General features: G+C 31.0%; 1 protein-coding gene across 1 annotated transcript; it reads right to left on the minus strand.

Moving 5' to 3' along the window:
• Nucleotides 1-339: 339 nt before the first annotated feature.
• LOC107946306 (zinc finger protein SHOOT GRAVITROPISM 5) lies at nt 340-2,658 on the minus strand. Its single transcript, XM_041083094.1, has 3 exons — nt 2,319-2,658; nt 1,809-2,211; nt 340-1,317 (listed from the first exon to the last, which is right to left on the minus strand). Exons 1-3 carry the CDS (start codon nt 2,425-2,427, stop codon nt 687-689), a joined length of 1,143 nt encoding a protein of 380 aa, XP_040939028.1. The 5' UTR covers nt 2,428-2,658; the 3' UTR covers nt 340-686.
• Between the last annotated feature and the right edge of the window lie 13,194 nt (nt 2,659-15,852).

Raw genomic sequence — 15,852 nt, forward strand, 5'->3', positions numbered from 1 at the left:
AAGATTGGATTGTTAAAAATTACAAATGGGTATAAAACCATAAGTGTAAATGGATTCCTCCTTATAAAAAAGTCTTAAATTATTCTTTAAAATTTTAACTTTAATTTTTTTTATAAAACAAAATAATAATAAATTCTTTCAACTTTATAATTTTATGAATCTCAATTAAAGTCTTAACGTGCCCAAACTTAAATCAATATTTTCTATAATATAATACCTTATTGGTAACTATTGAAATCGAAAGATAAAAAGAGATTCCTTAAATACAATATACAATTGGCAATTACGAAGCTAAAAATTGGCAATTGGTAACTATTGGTAACTATTGAAATCGAAAGATAAAAAGATAAAAAGGAAATTGGCAATTACGAAGCTAAAAATTTCGAATACATCTCTAGTGAAAACATATATACACTGATACACATGGTATCCTTGTGCGGGTGTAGGAAAGATAGAGCCATAGAGGGAATCCCAAAGCGTGATCATTGTTTGTCATATGGGAATCATTTCACTGCATTCCATTAAATTGCACCATCTACCTTTTTCCGTTAAATCAATTCAGGAACTGTTTACAAATACCGCCAAAGCAAAGCAAAGAAAAAGCTCAACATGTACATCCAAAAACGAAGAGATTCAAGCGCTGACTTACAACCTTTTTCTTCCATGGCGTGAAAAAATTTATATAATCACTCTCCTTCCCCTTCTGTTGTGGCTGACGACATATAACTCATTGCAAGCGAGGTTTCATCAGCTGCAGGAACCGCTGCCATTGATGTTATGAATCGATTCTTACAAGCTTGACAAGTGATCTGCATGATGGTTGCAGTTATCTTCTTTGTGGCTTGATGTTTCAACACTAGAGCTTTCTCAAGTTCATTTTCCGCTTGTTGCTTTATCCTCTTAGCACTTGCAAACTCAAGCTCTGCCATCTCAATCTCCCTTTTCGCTTCCTCCCTAGCCTTTTCAGCATGTGTTTTCTCCCTCATGGCTAACTTCAGCTGCTCACTTGCAAACTCTTTCAACCTAGTCGCTTCCATTGCTGTTTCACGCCCATTACCTTCAGTTGACCCTATAGATAGTTTTAAAAGACTCGCGCTATCTGAGTTCCTCCATGACCACGAGTGAGTGCTTGATGATGGTAGAAGCTGAAGTTCAAGAGTCCCAGTTGATTTTGGTATCGGCAATGGTGGGGATAACCTAAAGTTTGCATCGATCGACGGAGTGGTGCTTGAAGTCAGTCGAGACTGCAACGCCTGGAATTGATGTTGAATTCCTCTAACACTGCAAATATCTTGGTGCTCAATGAAACTCTCCACCCTGAAACGACAAAGAATAAAAAGAATGATTTCGAAAAGAGAGCATGCTCAACGAGGATTTTGATTCTTCATGGTGTTTTTGGACTTTGGATAATAGGAATGTCCAGGAAGCAATTGTATTCTAGTTCATGTAGGGCTGGAGGGGAGAAATAAATACTAAATTAAACAAAAGAAATGAACTGGGGTCTGGGGTCTTTGTGTGTCTGCAAATTGAAACACGAGGTCATTTTGAACTGTAGATGGAATCAGTAAATTATTCATTTTTTTTATTAAATAGATTTGTTATAGTACTTTCAGGAAAGGATATCACGAAAGAATAGTTAACAGTATAAAACTTTAAAGAATAAAAATAAAATAAATAAAGAATTTTGGGGGGGGGGGGAGGAGTTTCTTTATTAGGATAAGTTTTTACGAGTATTTTTAGGGTTTGAATCAGAAAGGAAAGAAAAAAAAACTTTTTTTTTGGGGGGAGGGGGGGTTCAACAGACCAACCTGGAAAAAACACGGCCACAGTCACAGGAATGACCTTTGGTACCACAAGTCTTGAGATGAGCCTTATAATCAGACTGAACGGCATAGCCTTTAAAGCACTTATCACAAACCCACTGTTTGTTAAGGCTATGCTTTCTTCTGAAATGCTTCTTTATCCCAACCAGATCTCCCAGGGCATGGCAAGGGTTGTGGTGCAAGCAACTTGGCTCGGGGCACACATATACCTTCTTCTTCACCACCTCTTGTGTTTCACTTTTCACCAACTTCCATGGCACTTTGTGCCTTCTCCTATGCATTTGAAGGTTCTGGTCTCGTTGAAACCCTTGGTTGCAGATCTCACATACATACCTGTCCGATTCAAGCAATGTTTGCGGAGATAAAGAAACCACTTCTGCTTCTGGATCTATATATTAAAAAAAAAAAAGATCAACACTATAATTAAGAAAACAAATTAAAAACAACCCAGAAAGAAAGGGTATTAATTCTACACACATAAGGTTTAGTATATACCTGGGGTACCGGGTGGCTTTCTTTTTCTTTTGCCATTATCAAGAGGAGTGAGACTGAGAAGATCAGAGGAGAATGGAAGTGCAGAAACAGTAGCAGTTTTATCCAACATATTAATGCTCTTGATGTTGGATCCTTTTGATGGAATAATTATGGACTCTATCTATTTATGTTGATGGATTGAATTGAAGTTTAAGAGAATCAATCAATCAACCCTTTTAGCTTCAGTTTTACTGATAACAGGAAAATGGGCTGATAAAGAAAGAAAGAAGATGAAAAGCTACTCATACCTGCTATCAGCTTTCTTAATGATTTTTTTTTTCTTTGATTGATCCAGGTAAGGTTGAGGAGAGTTTTAACGGATAAATATAAAAGAAATCAATATTTTATTTTATTTTATTTTATTTTTCAAAGAAATCTCTAAACAAAAATATATATTTTATCTTAATAAAAATAATGGATAGGGAATTTATTTTTTTATTTCTTAAGTTTCTACGGATTTTATTTTTTTTTAAAAATCCAAGTAAAAGAACTTAAAAATAATCAAAACTAAAATTAGTCCAATAATGAAATAATCTTATATATGTGAAGTGCTGGCCACACATCTCTTGCATGTGAACTTCTCTTTGCCTTTATGAAAAAAAGAAATAGGGAAAAGAGATCATTTCATTTGTTTAATTAAGCAAAACTGGTTTTTCAAACAATTGAGAAAACTTCGACTAGTTTAATTTTCAATTTTTTATTTAAATTTGATTATAATAAATAAAAAATTAACACATAATCAAATAATAATAGATGCACATTCATTTTATAAATTCTAACAAAAAATAAATATTTAAATTAGTTTCAATTCAATTCTAATAAATTTTTTAAATTGCTCGATTTACTTTTTTTTTTTTATCTTTCTGGTTGAATTATCCAACTTATTAGTTTCTGATTTAACCACTTCAACTAATTAGTTTCATTTGATTCCGACAACCTTGTTTAAGACTTATTAGTATTTGTTTTTTTTATATAATCTATATAAAAAAAGAAAACTAAAATATAAATATATTGAAATTTTTATGATATATATTTTTTGAAAAGCTGATATAAATTATTGATATAACCAAATCTGAATAATTATATTAAACATAAAAATATCATAATATTTTTTGTGGACAACTTTTCTAAAAGTGAAAGGACATAAGATTACCTATATATTAATTCACTTTATTGTATCAATAATTAAGTTTAAATTTTATGAATAAAAAAATAATATTGAAAAAAAATTGTTTTTTTTATGAATTTAACCCCTTTTAATTCTGAATTTAATTGTGAAACTATCGAATATTAATATGGCTGAAATTTGGTATGTCTTTCATGATTCAATCCTTTCCCCAACTTTTCAACTTTGCAGTAAACATTTGCTATTCCTTCATAATAACTCTTTTGTTCAATAAAGGGAAAAAATAATTAAAAAGAAAGGATGGGAATCTTAATAATTGGCTTCTTTTTTTAACTTGTAATTAATGTTTCTCTTTTTTATTTTTGCTGTTTTTAGACTCTTTTATCCTTAATAAATTATAATTGTCTTTAGGGGAAAAAAACTAACAGTTTTAAAAGCTAGTGAGATTTTCAGTATTAAAATATGGTAGATGAAGAAATTTGTTGAGAGAAGTATTGATGGCTAGAAGTTTGTAAAATGTTGTTCATGAAAGTATATACATTCCTCAATAAATTTAGTATTATTTTTATTAGAGATTTTATCTATTGATTTAATTAAAATTTAAATGTTTGAAAAGACAATAAATTTACAGAATGCGAGATAAAACTTTTATTGAAAACAATTTCAATTCTTTGAGGGATTTACTAGTGTCAGATGGATGACACTTGATATATTTCTTTCGATAAAATTAGCCTCTCCTCAGCAAAATTAAAAGGAACAAAATATTTAAATAAAAATTTACTTTATTATGATATTCTTTTATCTGAATTTGAGTTGAAAATAAAAAAATTATAATGATAAATTTATTATTTAAATCATATTTATAAATTTATTTTTGATAAATTATATTTTTTTTCTTGAAGCTTATAGTTTGTATTTTGGAATAATAGAAAGATTGTAGTGTTACAATTTAAATTTTAAACAAAAGTTGAATATATGAATTAATTGAACAAAGTGTATGTTCAATAAAATTATAATTATGCATAGTTTTTCTTCGATAAAATTAGAATTGAACATGACATTTGCAGGTAAATAAAGTTAGACGATGAACAGTCAAAATGTATACTTGGAATTTAAGAAATTACAACTTCAAACTCAACTAATCTTTCTTTATTGGTGGTCTTCTTTAATTTAGACCTGACAACACTAATGAATTAGCTCTCAACAAAATTACGTAATTCATATCTTTGACAAAAGTGTTATTGCAAGTGAGATAAAACAATTTCACCATATAAAAGTTGTCACACCAGAAATTCTTTAAATATAGAACTTTAGGGGTTAAATTGAAAAGGATCAAAAGCTAGCGATCTCTATTAAAAAATTAAGAAAAGTTAGGAACGAAATAGAATATGGTTGAAAACTAATCTTGGTCCAGTTAAGATATAACCAGTTAGTCTCTTAGTGGGAGACAAAATAATTATGGATGAATAGTTGATTTACGGTTGGAGACCACATAGGACGAATTATAAATAGCTAAGAAATGAATCCTCAGATGAATTCCTCTTAGCCTATTTCATTCTTTCCTCTTCTTCATCTTCCATCTCCGAGGAAGCAATGGTATTAAGAAGCTCTGCATGGAGCGACGATTGTGAGGTTTAAATCGGGAAAGTAGAGAAACTAGTAAGCTTGTAAGGTTCTGAGCCCTTCAGTGTACGTAAGACTTAGAAAAACAAAGTTAAGAGTTTCCAGAAACCATTTTAAGGATTATGCATGTTTTTGGAAAACTAAGTTTTAGACTGGGATTACTAAGTTTAACTCATGAACTAGTTGATGTGCTTAGTTGCTAAGAGAATGGAAGCTCTGGCATTCGGAAAGGCTAAGCAAGGGGAGAGGCAAAGAAGTATCAGTTGAGTTTCTATACTCAAACCTAGAACTGCCAAAGTATGATGCATGTTTTCCTAATTTTTAAGTATCCTTCATTTTAGTTTAGTATGCATGATAAGGGGAAAATATATATAGAAAAAAAAGGATTAGAAGAAGTTATAAATGAGAAAAAGGAATGATTCTGTTAGATACCACCATATGGTATTGCTAAATGCAAACCATGAGGGGCAAAGCTCTGGGACTTACGAAGGGTGCACTGCGATGTTCGAGCATTAAGGTACAGGAATGGCGAAATGGATAGAATGTGATAGAGAGGGTGAATAAAATATCATGGCTAGGCCATGGAACCAATCGAAGGCTATACGCCTAAAATGAGTAAGACCATAGCTGAAAGGTGCTATGACATCATGATTAAGATGAGTAAGACCATAGCTGAAAGATGCTATGACATCATGATATAAATGAGTAAAATCATGGCTGAAAAACGGTTTGACATCCTAGTAATCCGTCGGGATGGTAAACATGGGGTTAAATTATATAAGACCATAGCTGAAAAATGTTATCATAGATAGTCTGATAGGACGTTAAACAGGAAGTAGTCCGACGAGACGTTAAACATGAGGTAGTCTGATATGATGTTAAACACGAGGTAGTCCAACAGGACGTTAAACACGAGATAGTCTAACGAGACATTAAACAAGGAATAGCCTGTTGGAACAGTAAACACAGGATTTTTGAGGTGTAAGACCATAGCCTCGGCTATGGCAACCAATAGAGCTCGCCAGGACATTAAAATGAGTACACTTTGAAAGACCGTGGCTTGACTATGGCAACGAAGATAGTCCATTGAGGTAGTAAACATGGTTGGGCAACTAGGAAGGAAATCGTGGAAGGATATTGTTAATTGGGGAAAATGGGTTAAAAGGAAAGTCATTCTATGTAATAGCCCAAAATTGGGTCTAGTTGGAACAGAGGTTTCGGGACCATAAAATTCGAGATAGAAATAATTATTTTATGATTATTTTGAGGTCTATGATATGATTTCATGATTGTGTGAAAATTTCGTGAAGAAATTCTATGCATAAAGTGCTCAATTTGAAGTTAGGGACTAAATTGAATAAGTTACAAATTGCATTCTAGAAGTTTCTAGTATGAAATTGCTTTGAAATATTAATTAGGAGGTATTAAATAGAAATTTGACCAATTTCTAAGTTATGGGCAAAAATTGGACATGGATGGAATTTTTGAAAGTTTAGTAAGGAAGGGCATTTTGGTCATTTGGTAATTAAAAGAAATAAAAAGGGAAAATAAAGCCAAATTTGACTCATCTTTTTCATGGAGGCTGAAATTAGCATGGGGGAAGCCATGGCTAGGGTTTTTAAGCTTTCCAAGCTCAATAGTAAGTCCGTTCTAACCCTATTTTTCAAGTTCTTTACGTTTTTGGAATCCCGATAATTTGATTAAGCTTATTCTAGCAATAATTTAAGTTAGGGTTCATATTCAAAAAAATAACCATAGGTGAAATGTGTTTATTTTGATTTTTTATGATAGAATATGAGGTTTTATGTTAGACAACTTGTGCTACTCGGTTTTGAGTGAAAACGAGTAAAAGGGCTTAATGAGTAAAATACCTAATAGTCATAAGTATATGTTAGAGTGAGAATTTGATGTTTCCATAGAAGGTAAAAGTGATCAGCATGTCATAAAACATAAGAATAAAGGATGAAGTTTAATTCCTGAGCCTAAGGGTAAAAGTGTAAATATGCAAAAGTTTAGGGGCAAAATTGTAATTTTTCCAAAGTTTGAGTTAAGGACTCTTTTGAATATTAAATTAATTAAATAAGTAAAATATGATGTTTTAGATCCCGAAAAATGAGATTTGAACCTAGAATGAAAGAAAAATCGAAAATTGGGAAAGTTGGTAAAATGACCGTTTTAGTATCGAGGTAAGTTCATAGGTATAATAAGCATAAATTTATGCATGTTTAATGTAAAATTGATATATTTACTATGATTGCCGAGGTGTTGAAAGTATGTAAGTTGGTGTGATAATAATACAGCAATAATGCTGTAATTTATATTTGAAAGTTAAATTTATTGAATTAATTTAATTATGTAAATTAAATGTTTATGGTGCCCAGTTTATGAATTGATTTAAAAATATGTTTATGGTACATGAAGTGCATTGAATTATCATACATAAATGTGATTTCTATGATTATGGATATTATGGGAAATTGTAAGTTCATATGATTTTTAATAAGGCAATGTGTAATTTAATGTTATTGCCTTGATATTAAATGAGATGTAAGTTTATATGTAAGTAATACATCAATTTTACTTGTATTATGATATTTTATAATACTATTGGAAATATGTTTGTTGATAATTACTTGATTGGTGAAATTGTTGGGAAAGAGAGAGAAATCCTGGTTGAACCTTCGGAAAGATTGGATGATACAGATGGTATGTAGCTAGGTCACATGTATGGTGCTGAGTGCACATCATGTGTACAAGAGAGCTACAAGACATTATGATGTAGCTAGGTCACATGGGTGATACTATGTGTACACCATGTAGACAAGAGAGCTACGGGATATATGTAGCTAGGTCGCATGCGTGGTTCCAGGTGAAGGACACCATGTAGACAAGAGAGTTACGAGATAAACTTGCTAGGCCACATGGGTGGTACTAAGTGTTCACCATGTGTACAAGAGAGTCGAACTATATGATGGGTGGAGCTATGTGCTGAAACCACCAAGTATCGAGGATAGATCCGAAGTGTTCAATGGGAGACTCTCTATGTATTGCTTTGTGAGTTTTGTGATGAATAAGTGCAGGAACTTAGTTATGTAAATGATGTGTACATTAAGTGACCGGGATGTGGTAAGGTTATAAACAAGTAAGTTATACGTGAGGATGATTTTATGGTGACCTTGTGATCATGGGCCTATACTTGTGATGTATGAAATGTGGTGAAAATGATTTGTGATATGTATGTTAAAATGAGGTTAATACAAAGAAAATGTAAAAGAGTGAATTAGCAATAAAACTGTTTTGGACAGTAGCAGTGATGTGAATTTGAAAACTCATCAAAAATAGTATAAATTGAATCAGAGACTAAATGAGATATCAAATTAAAGCTTAATTAGTCTATTTTCATATAAAAGAAACAGAGAAAGCAAAGGAGTTCTATATTTTGATATATTTATGTTTTTGTGAGACTGGTTCAGAATGATTACATGATCCCCTGTTCTAACTTTGGAAAATCAAAAAAAATTGGAGAAAAATAATTAGAGGCTCAAACTTATATTTTTAAAATCACTAATGAGTCTATTTTCAAGATAAATCAACAAGAACATTATCCAAGTTCTGTACTGTGAAATAATTAATTTTTAGTGAAGAGAGGTTAGAATTGTCAAAAAGTGAATTAGAGGAAATTTAATGAATAAACTGTACTAATTGGCTAAACCAAAAATTATGAAAATTTTATGGTGGAAAGATATTTGAGTCTAGTTTCAGAGGAAATTTATGGATCTTAATTTGGAGCTCTGTAGCTTGAATTATAAATAAGTAAGTGACTATGACTCGTGTGGACAGTTTGATGTGAGCATTTATTAGTAAATTGTGAAATCGTACTTACAAGAATGCTATATACATTAACGATGTGGAATGGAGAGGAGGAGGAGGAAAATAAATATATGTGGAATACATGGAAACTATGGTATATGAAATATTGATATAATGAAATAAATGATATATGTTTATAAGAAAACAGAAAGAGAATGATATGTATCATGACATGTATATATATATATGACTAGTCTCAATGTAATGCTTGTTGGGTATGGAGTTGAATTGAAATGTTTCAGACAAACATGTTATTTTGCGCATCTAAATTGTGGTATTTTATAAAGATATGATCTAGCTTGAAATATGAATGCTTGATGATTAAGCTGAAGATATTTGGTAAGATGATAATCTTGGTACAAATGTATAAGTGTGTAAGAGATTAAGGTTGACCAACGCTTGGAAAATAGGCTAGGTATATTCCACACAGGCAGAGACACGACCATGTGTCTCAGCTATGTATAGAACACGACTTTGAGACACGGGCGTGTGGAGCCTTAAAGCATGAAATTTCCAAGATTTTCGTAAGTTCTCGGTTTAGTCCCAAACACTTTCTAAAGTATGTTTTGGGCTCCGTAGACTCAAATAAGGGACTATGTGTAAGTGAATGAACGTTTTGAAATATGAATGAAATTTTATGGCCCGTATTTTAGTTTAATGTTTGTATGTTTGTCCAGTAATGCCTCGTACCTTATCCCGGCCTCGGATACGGGGAAGGGGTGTTACATTCCAACCCCTCCACTTTTCAAGCCTTCACTTTATAGCACCAAGCTAAATTTAGCAAAGTCATCTCAACCCTTCTTCCTACTATCAAGGGTCAGCCATGGGAAGATAAAATAAAGTCTCTCCCATGCTATTTTAGCCACCTCAAACTTGTATAAATGGCCACCCTTCTTGCATTTCATTTCATTACTCATTCACTCACCATTTATCCTTTCCTCTCATCCATCTTCTCCTATTTGCTCTCCCATTTTCCCTTCTCCCATTTTCGATTTTTTCTCTTGAAAAAGAGTCATGCAAATCCTTTGAGCAGCAGCAATCAACATCTTAAAGGCCCTTGGTCAGCAAAACAAAGCAGAAGAAAAAAGGGATGCACACTAATCTAACCCCAGAGAACACTGGATTTGTCTTCTAGTTTCCTTCTCTTATTTCTTTTTAATTTCTTTTAAGATTATAAACATGAATGCTAATTGTTTTGATGCTTTTGATTTAATTAAATGACTTATTGCTAGATTAATCAAATTATGCCCAGTTAAAATATTAAAATTGTGTTTGTGATGTTATGGGCCTTGGTAAATTTGTTTGTTTAGATAGAATCATGCTTATGTTATTCTTGCATTATCATTGTAAGATTGCAATAGAATTAATTATTTAATCGGATTGAAATTATAATTAATTGATACACTATCTAAATGGTGCATGTTTACTCTTTTTAAGTATAAAATTAGATTAAATGAGTAATAATATTAAACAATATTATTGCCTTGCATAACCTAAAAATTATTATTTTGATTAAATTTGTTTCAGTATAGAAATATATTGTTACTTCACTCTGTCTTATGCCTACTTATGAAAATTAATTAATTAATTAAACATAGACATATGCTAGAAAGATTAATTGATTTTAATGAATATGTTTGCATCAGTTAACAAAGGACCAAGTTGCTTGGAATTATTCGTAACATCATAAATATTGTTTTAATATTTCTAAGTTAAATAATAAAATTAATCTAACACATCTATGTCATATTGATTAAATTTATTAAAAGATTTGCTTTCACCTTGTTTTTTTAATTTAATTTAATTTGTTACTTAGTTAATTTTTAGTCAAGGTAATAGCTCACTTTCCTCAAAAATATTTTTCCAGTACCAATTTGCGTAAGTATATATTTCATAAATATTTGCTTGTTCAGTACCTATGGAGACGATAACTTGATATACTTCTCACTTTATTACTTGTCACGATTATGTACACTTGCACATTCATTCATTCCTACCGCATGACTCATGTGGATGTTTTTGATGATATGTACTAGGATTACTTAAATATTTGCCCAGCATCCCAACAATATACTCAATATCCAGACATGTTCAAACTTTTGTATACATTAGGCTCTCCACTGTTAAAGCATAGGAAATATTTTTCATTTCCTTAATATCAACATCACTATTAAGGCATTAATCGAGAATGAACTTAGCAATAGGGGTGTCGCTTAGTTTGCAATCTTACATGCTAGATCTCTTTAATACATTTTGGGTATAGACCATTGGTGATAATTCAAGGATACCTTGAGAGCAATCTTGTGTCTCGAAATCCCTGAAATAAAATTTATATCACCAAGATTTTTCATCTTGAAATTTCTTGTTAAAAATTTATTGGTTTCATGTAACATGCATATATTGTAATTGGCACGTAGTATATCGTCAATATATAAACCCAAAAAAATACTTATTTTCACTATATATACAAAATCATCAACCAAATTCATTTCAAAATTGAATGAGAAAATCATTTGGTTGAATTTGTAATACCTTTGGTGAGAAGATTTCTTAAGCCTGTAGATATTCTTTTTTTAATTTGTAAACCATTAAATTTGTATCACCAGAAACAAAGTTTTTTATTTATATATTGCACTATATAAATCATCTTATCAATGTTTCCACGTTGAGAAACATAGTTTGACATCTATTTGTTATACCTCATGATCAAAATATAGCACTAAAGTCATTATAATCTCAAAAAAGTCTTTCAATGCCCAATCATGTTCAATATGGTCAAATCCCCAGTGATAATAGGAAAATGCCTTGGGATTTGCTACAACATTTTCTCTAGGATTAAGATTCTTTAGTCATAAGAATCTAATAGGTAATAAAGTTTATTTTGTGGTTGGAGGATAATCAGTGTTAGTGGAGGATGCATTTTATGTGTGGGTTGGTGACTAGGGGTGGCTTCATTGAAATTTGCCATTGTAATATTAGAAATTTGAAAGTTGCGTAGTAAGTCCACACTCAGTGCATCAATTGCTGATGTATTCTATGTTGGGAAAAGAGAAGAGTAAAGGAGAGGAGAGATAAGATTTGGTGAGTGATGGAAGGTTACACAAGGAAATGTTGAGAGTCTAACAGTAAAAATGTCAGAACCCCCTTCTCCCAGTGAATAGAGACTATATATACGTACTCCCTGATGATAGTTTTATGGTTCACTAAACTAGACTACGACCACAACAAATGCAAGCGTACCTATTGAATGGTAATAAAGCTATGGTGAGTCCAGAATATCGTATCCACAAGGACTAAAAGTACTAGTATTAACTATCTTTCTATTGTTTAGCCTAAAATATAAGAGATTTGTTTTAATCTAAAATTAACTAACTAATTAACTACTAAACGTGACAGAGAGTGAATAATTGAATAAACCAATAATAAAGACAATATCCAAGGAAGAATCCACCTAGACTTCACTTATTATTCTGACTCTGAATCAAATGATTTATTCACTTGTCTTGATCCGTAGAAATCCCTAAATTATGTTAATATCTCTTTCGAGACTAAGAACAACTGAATCTAGGTTGATTAATTGAAATCTCTTTCTAATTAAAACCTCTATTGCGCATTAACTCGATTTATGGACTCCCTTATTAGATTTGACTCTAATCTGGCATATTTATGTCGTCCTATCTCTAGGATTGCATGCAACTCTGCTTAATTATGGTAGATCCACTCTTAAACAGAGACTTTTGCTCCACTGAATAAGCACATCAACTTGAATTAATATCCTGAAAATATTAAAACAAGTATTAAGAACACATAATTAAGAACAAATATTTATGATTAAATTCAGAACATTAACTAATAAGATCCGTCTTAGGTTTCATCTTCCCTAGGTATCTAGGGAATTTATTTCATAATATAAAAGGAAGACATCTCAAATTTAGAAAAACAACAAGACATGAAAAACCCAAAAAAACTTCGAGAGAAATTTGAATAGAGATCTTCAATCTTGACGTGGATCTGCTTCTAAGACGATTCCAACGGCTTCCTTCAAGTAATTTCTGCTTTCTGCTCTACGTCTCCCCTTAGGTCTTCTTTTAGTATGTATTTATAGACTTTTGAATGCTCAGAAACTTTAAAAATTGGCTTTTTCCGCGTGTTTGGGAAATAGGGAGCGATATTGACACGGGCTGGCACATGGGCGTGTGGCATGCTCGTGTGGATCACATAGCCGTGTGGCCTGCCCGTGTGGATCCTGAGAACTCCGATTTTGACCCCTTTTTCACTCATTTTGCTCCCAAATGCTCTCCTAAGTATAGAAACATGAATTTAAGGGATTAAGAGCATCAAATTCACTAATTTACATCATTAATCATCCATAAACACATTAAGAATGAGATTAAAATATGTTACATTTATGATTTATCACTCCCAAACAAGTGTCTTCTCTTTGGTGTTCATGAAACAAGTCATGAGATATTGTTGACACGTGTGCTAGTGTATATCTCTTAAGCCATGTCTCACCTTACCAAGCCCTTGCAATTTACATGATGGTAAGTGGCGTATGAAACATGACGGGGTTTTGTTATTGATGAGGTTTTGAGACTTTAGAAGATGGACACTCAATAAGATCCATGACGAAGCGAAATAATAACATTAAACTATATATTGCAGTTCATTTTAAATGTTTAATTCATTAAGACTTACGATTTTTTAAAGAAAATTGATATTATCCTATGGATTTTTTCTATTTATAAATACAAATTATCTTGATACTGACTAAATTGATTTTATCAATTTATATCGCAATCAATTTTAATAATTTGTTTATATGATTGATAATAATAATATAATAATAACTCTTTTGCATTCTATATGGTTGGTAAAGTACTAAAACCTTTAAAAAAAATCTGTACATGCATCAAACTTTTGCATTCTATGATGAGAAGGTGAAGAATAGTGTAAAACTTGTATAAAAAATTAGGATGTATTTGATTTCAGGAAATATAAGTCATTTTCATGTTTTATAGAAAGAGAAAAAATACTAAAAAATAAAATTTGTGAAAATTACAAAACAATAAAAGTTATTTTCATTGTTTTTATTAAAAAATGATTTGCAAAACTGAAAAATGCCTAAGAGTAATTTTGTCTCACGCTACAGTATCGCTACAGATCTAATCTCACCGCCACCACTGCTTTTACACTAATCACAAGTAAACGCACCGCCCATCCAAATTCACCCTAAGAGTTTTTAACTTTAAATTTAATGAATAAATTAATTATGATTCAAATGTAAAAATATTTTTTTCCTTCAACAAATTTTAGATATTGAATTTTTTACCCAGGATAACATCCATATAAATGTAGGAACTTTCTAATTTTATTTATCATATTTTTATGGGATAATGACATTAGTACTTTAACATTGACAAATATTCTAATGTAGTAAGTAAACTTTCAAAAATTGGTTTTAGTACCTGAATTTTGATGTCCTTTATGAATGTGTTAACTCCGACTAATGATGTTTATTTAAAATTATGTGTGTTTATGTTCGTTTGTTTAATGTTCACGAACATGTTCATTTAACTTAATTGGACATGTTCACGAACAATGTTAATAAATAATAAACAAACAAACAAACAATACATACACACACATATATTGTTTAGATATAAAATAGTCAAATATAAATATTAATAATTATATTATAAATGAAAAAATACAATCCAAGATAATTTTATTAATATATACTAATAGAATTTTTTAAGAAAATAATCATTAATAAATAAGTAATAAACGAGTCAATAAACAAGCTTATAAATGAGCTTGTTCATGAACATAAACAAACGGAACACACATTTGTTCGTGTTTGTTCGTTTATTAAACAAACATAAAAATTTTGTTCGTACTCGTTTATTTAATTTAATAAACGAACATAAACAAATGTTATACGAACAGTTCATGAACAGTTTATTGAACGTTCTGTTCATTTACACCCCTAGACCGAAACAAGTCTAGTCGGACCGCCAACACTGGAGATCAGAATGAACTTCTGTTTTTGTCTCTAAGCAAGATTTAAAGGGTTTGTGGTTTGTTCCTGTGAAACTAAGCCAACTTTTCTCATCAAGAACACAACCCATTATTTTTTTTCCAGACTAAAAGTAGGAATAACAAAATCATAACCACTTGATCAATTTCAAATCAACTTTATTCGGAGATTTTTTTTCTAAAAAATATATACAGGGTGGAGGTAATTTTGCAATTATTTCATTATGCGAAAAAAAATTACCTCCACCCTGTATCTATTTTTTAGAAAAAAAATCTCCGAATAAGGTTGATTTGAAATTGATCAAGTGGTTATGATTTTGTTATTCCTACTTTTAGTCTGGAAAAAAAATAATGGGTTGTGTTCTTGATGAGAAAAGAATACTGGAGAGAAAAATCAATTTATTTGGGTGAAAGAAAAAATCGTGAAAGAAGCTGTTGGGAGGTTTAATGATGGTGGTGATGATAGGAGTGATCGGTGTAAAAATGGAGAAGATGAGCAGCTTTGTTAATTTTTTGGGTTCATTTTCTTCAATTAAAAATATCAGTGGCTTTTTTTTTTGGGGGGTTAAATATATAGAAAGGATTATTTATTTTTAAGTCACTCATACATGTTGGAAAAAAAAACACTAAAAAAAAGGATATGTGTCATCATTTAATTGAGCCACATGTTTTAATGGACAAAAATTAACATCATTAGTTGGAGGTACCATATTAATGAATGGCGTTAAAGTTTAGATATTAAAATCTAACATTTTCGAAGTTCAAATACCATAATAAAGGATTTGTTAAAGTTTAAGTACCAAATATGCTATTATCTCTATTTTTATTATAGGAAAA

The sequence above is a fragment of the Gossypium hirsutum genome, chromosome A12, assembly GCF_007990345.1.
Source record: "Gossypium hirsutum isolate 1008001.06 chromosome A12, Gossypium_hirsutum_v2.1, whole genome shotgun sequence".
Taxonomy (NCBI): Eukaryota; Viridiplantae; Streptophyta; class Magnoliopsida; order Malvales; family Malvaceae; genus Gossypium; species Gossypium hirsutum.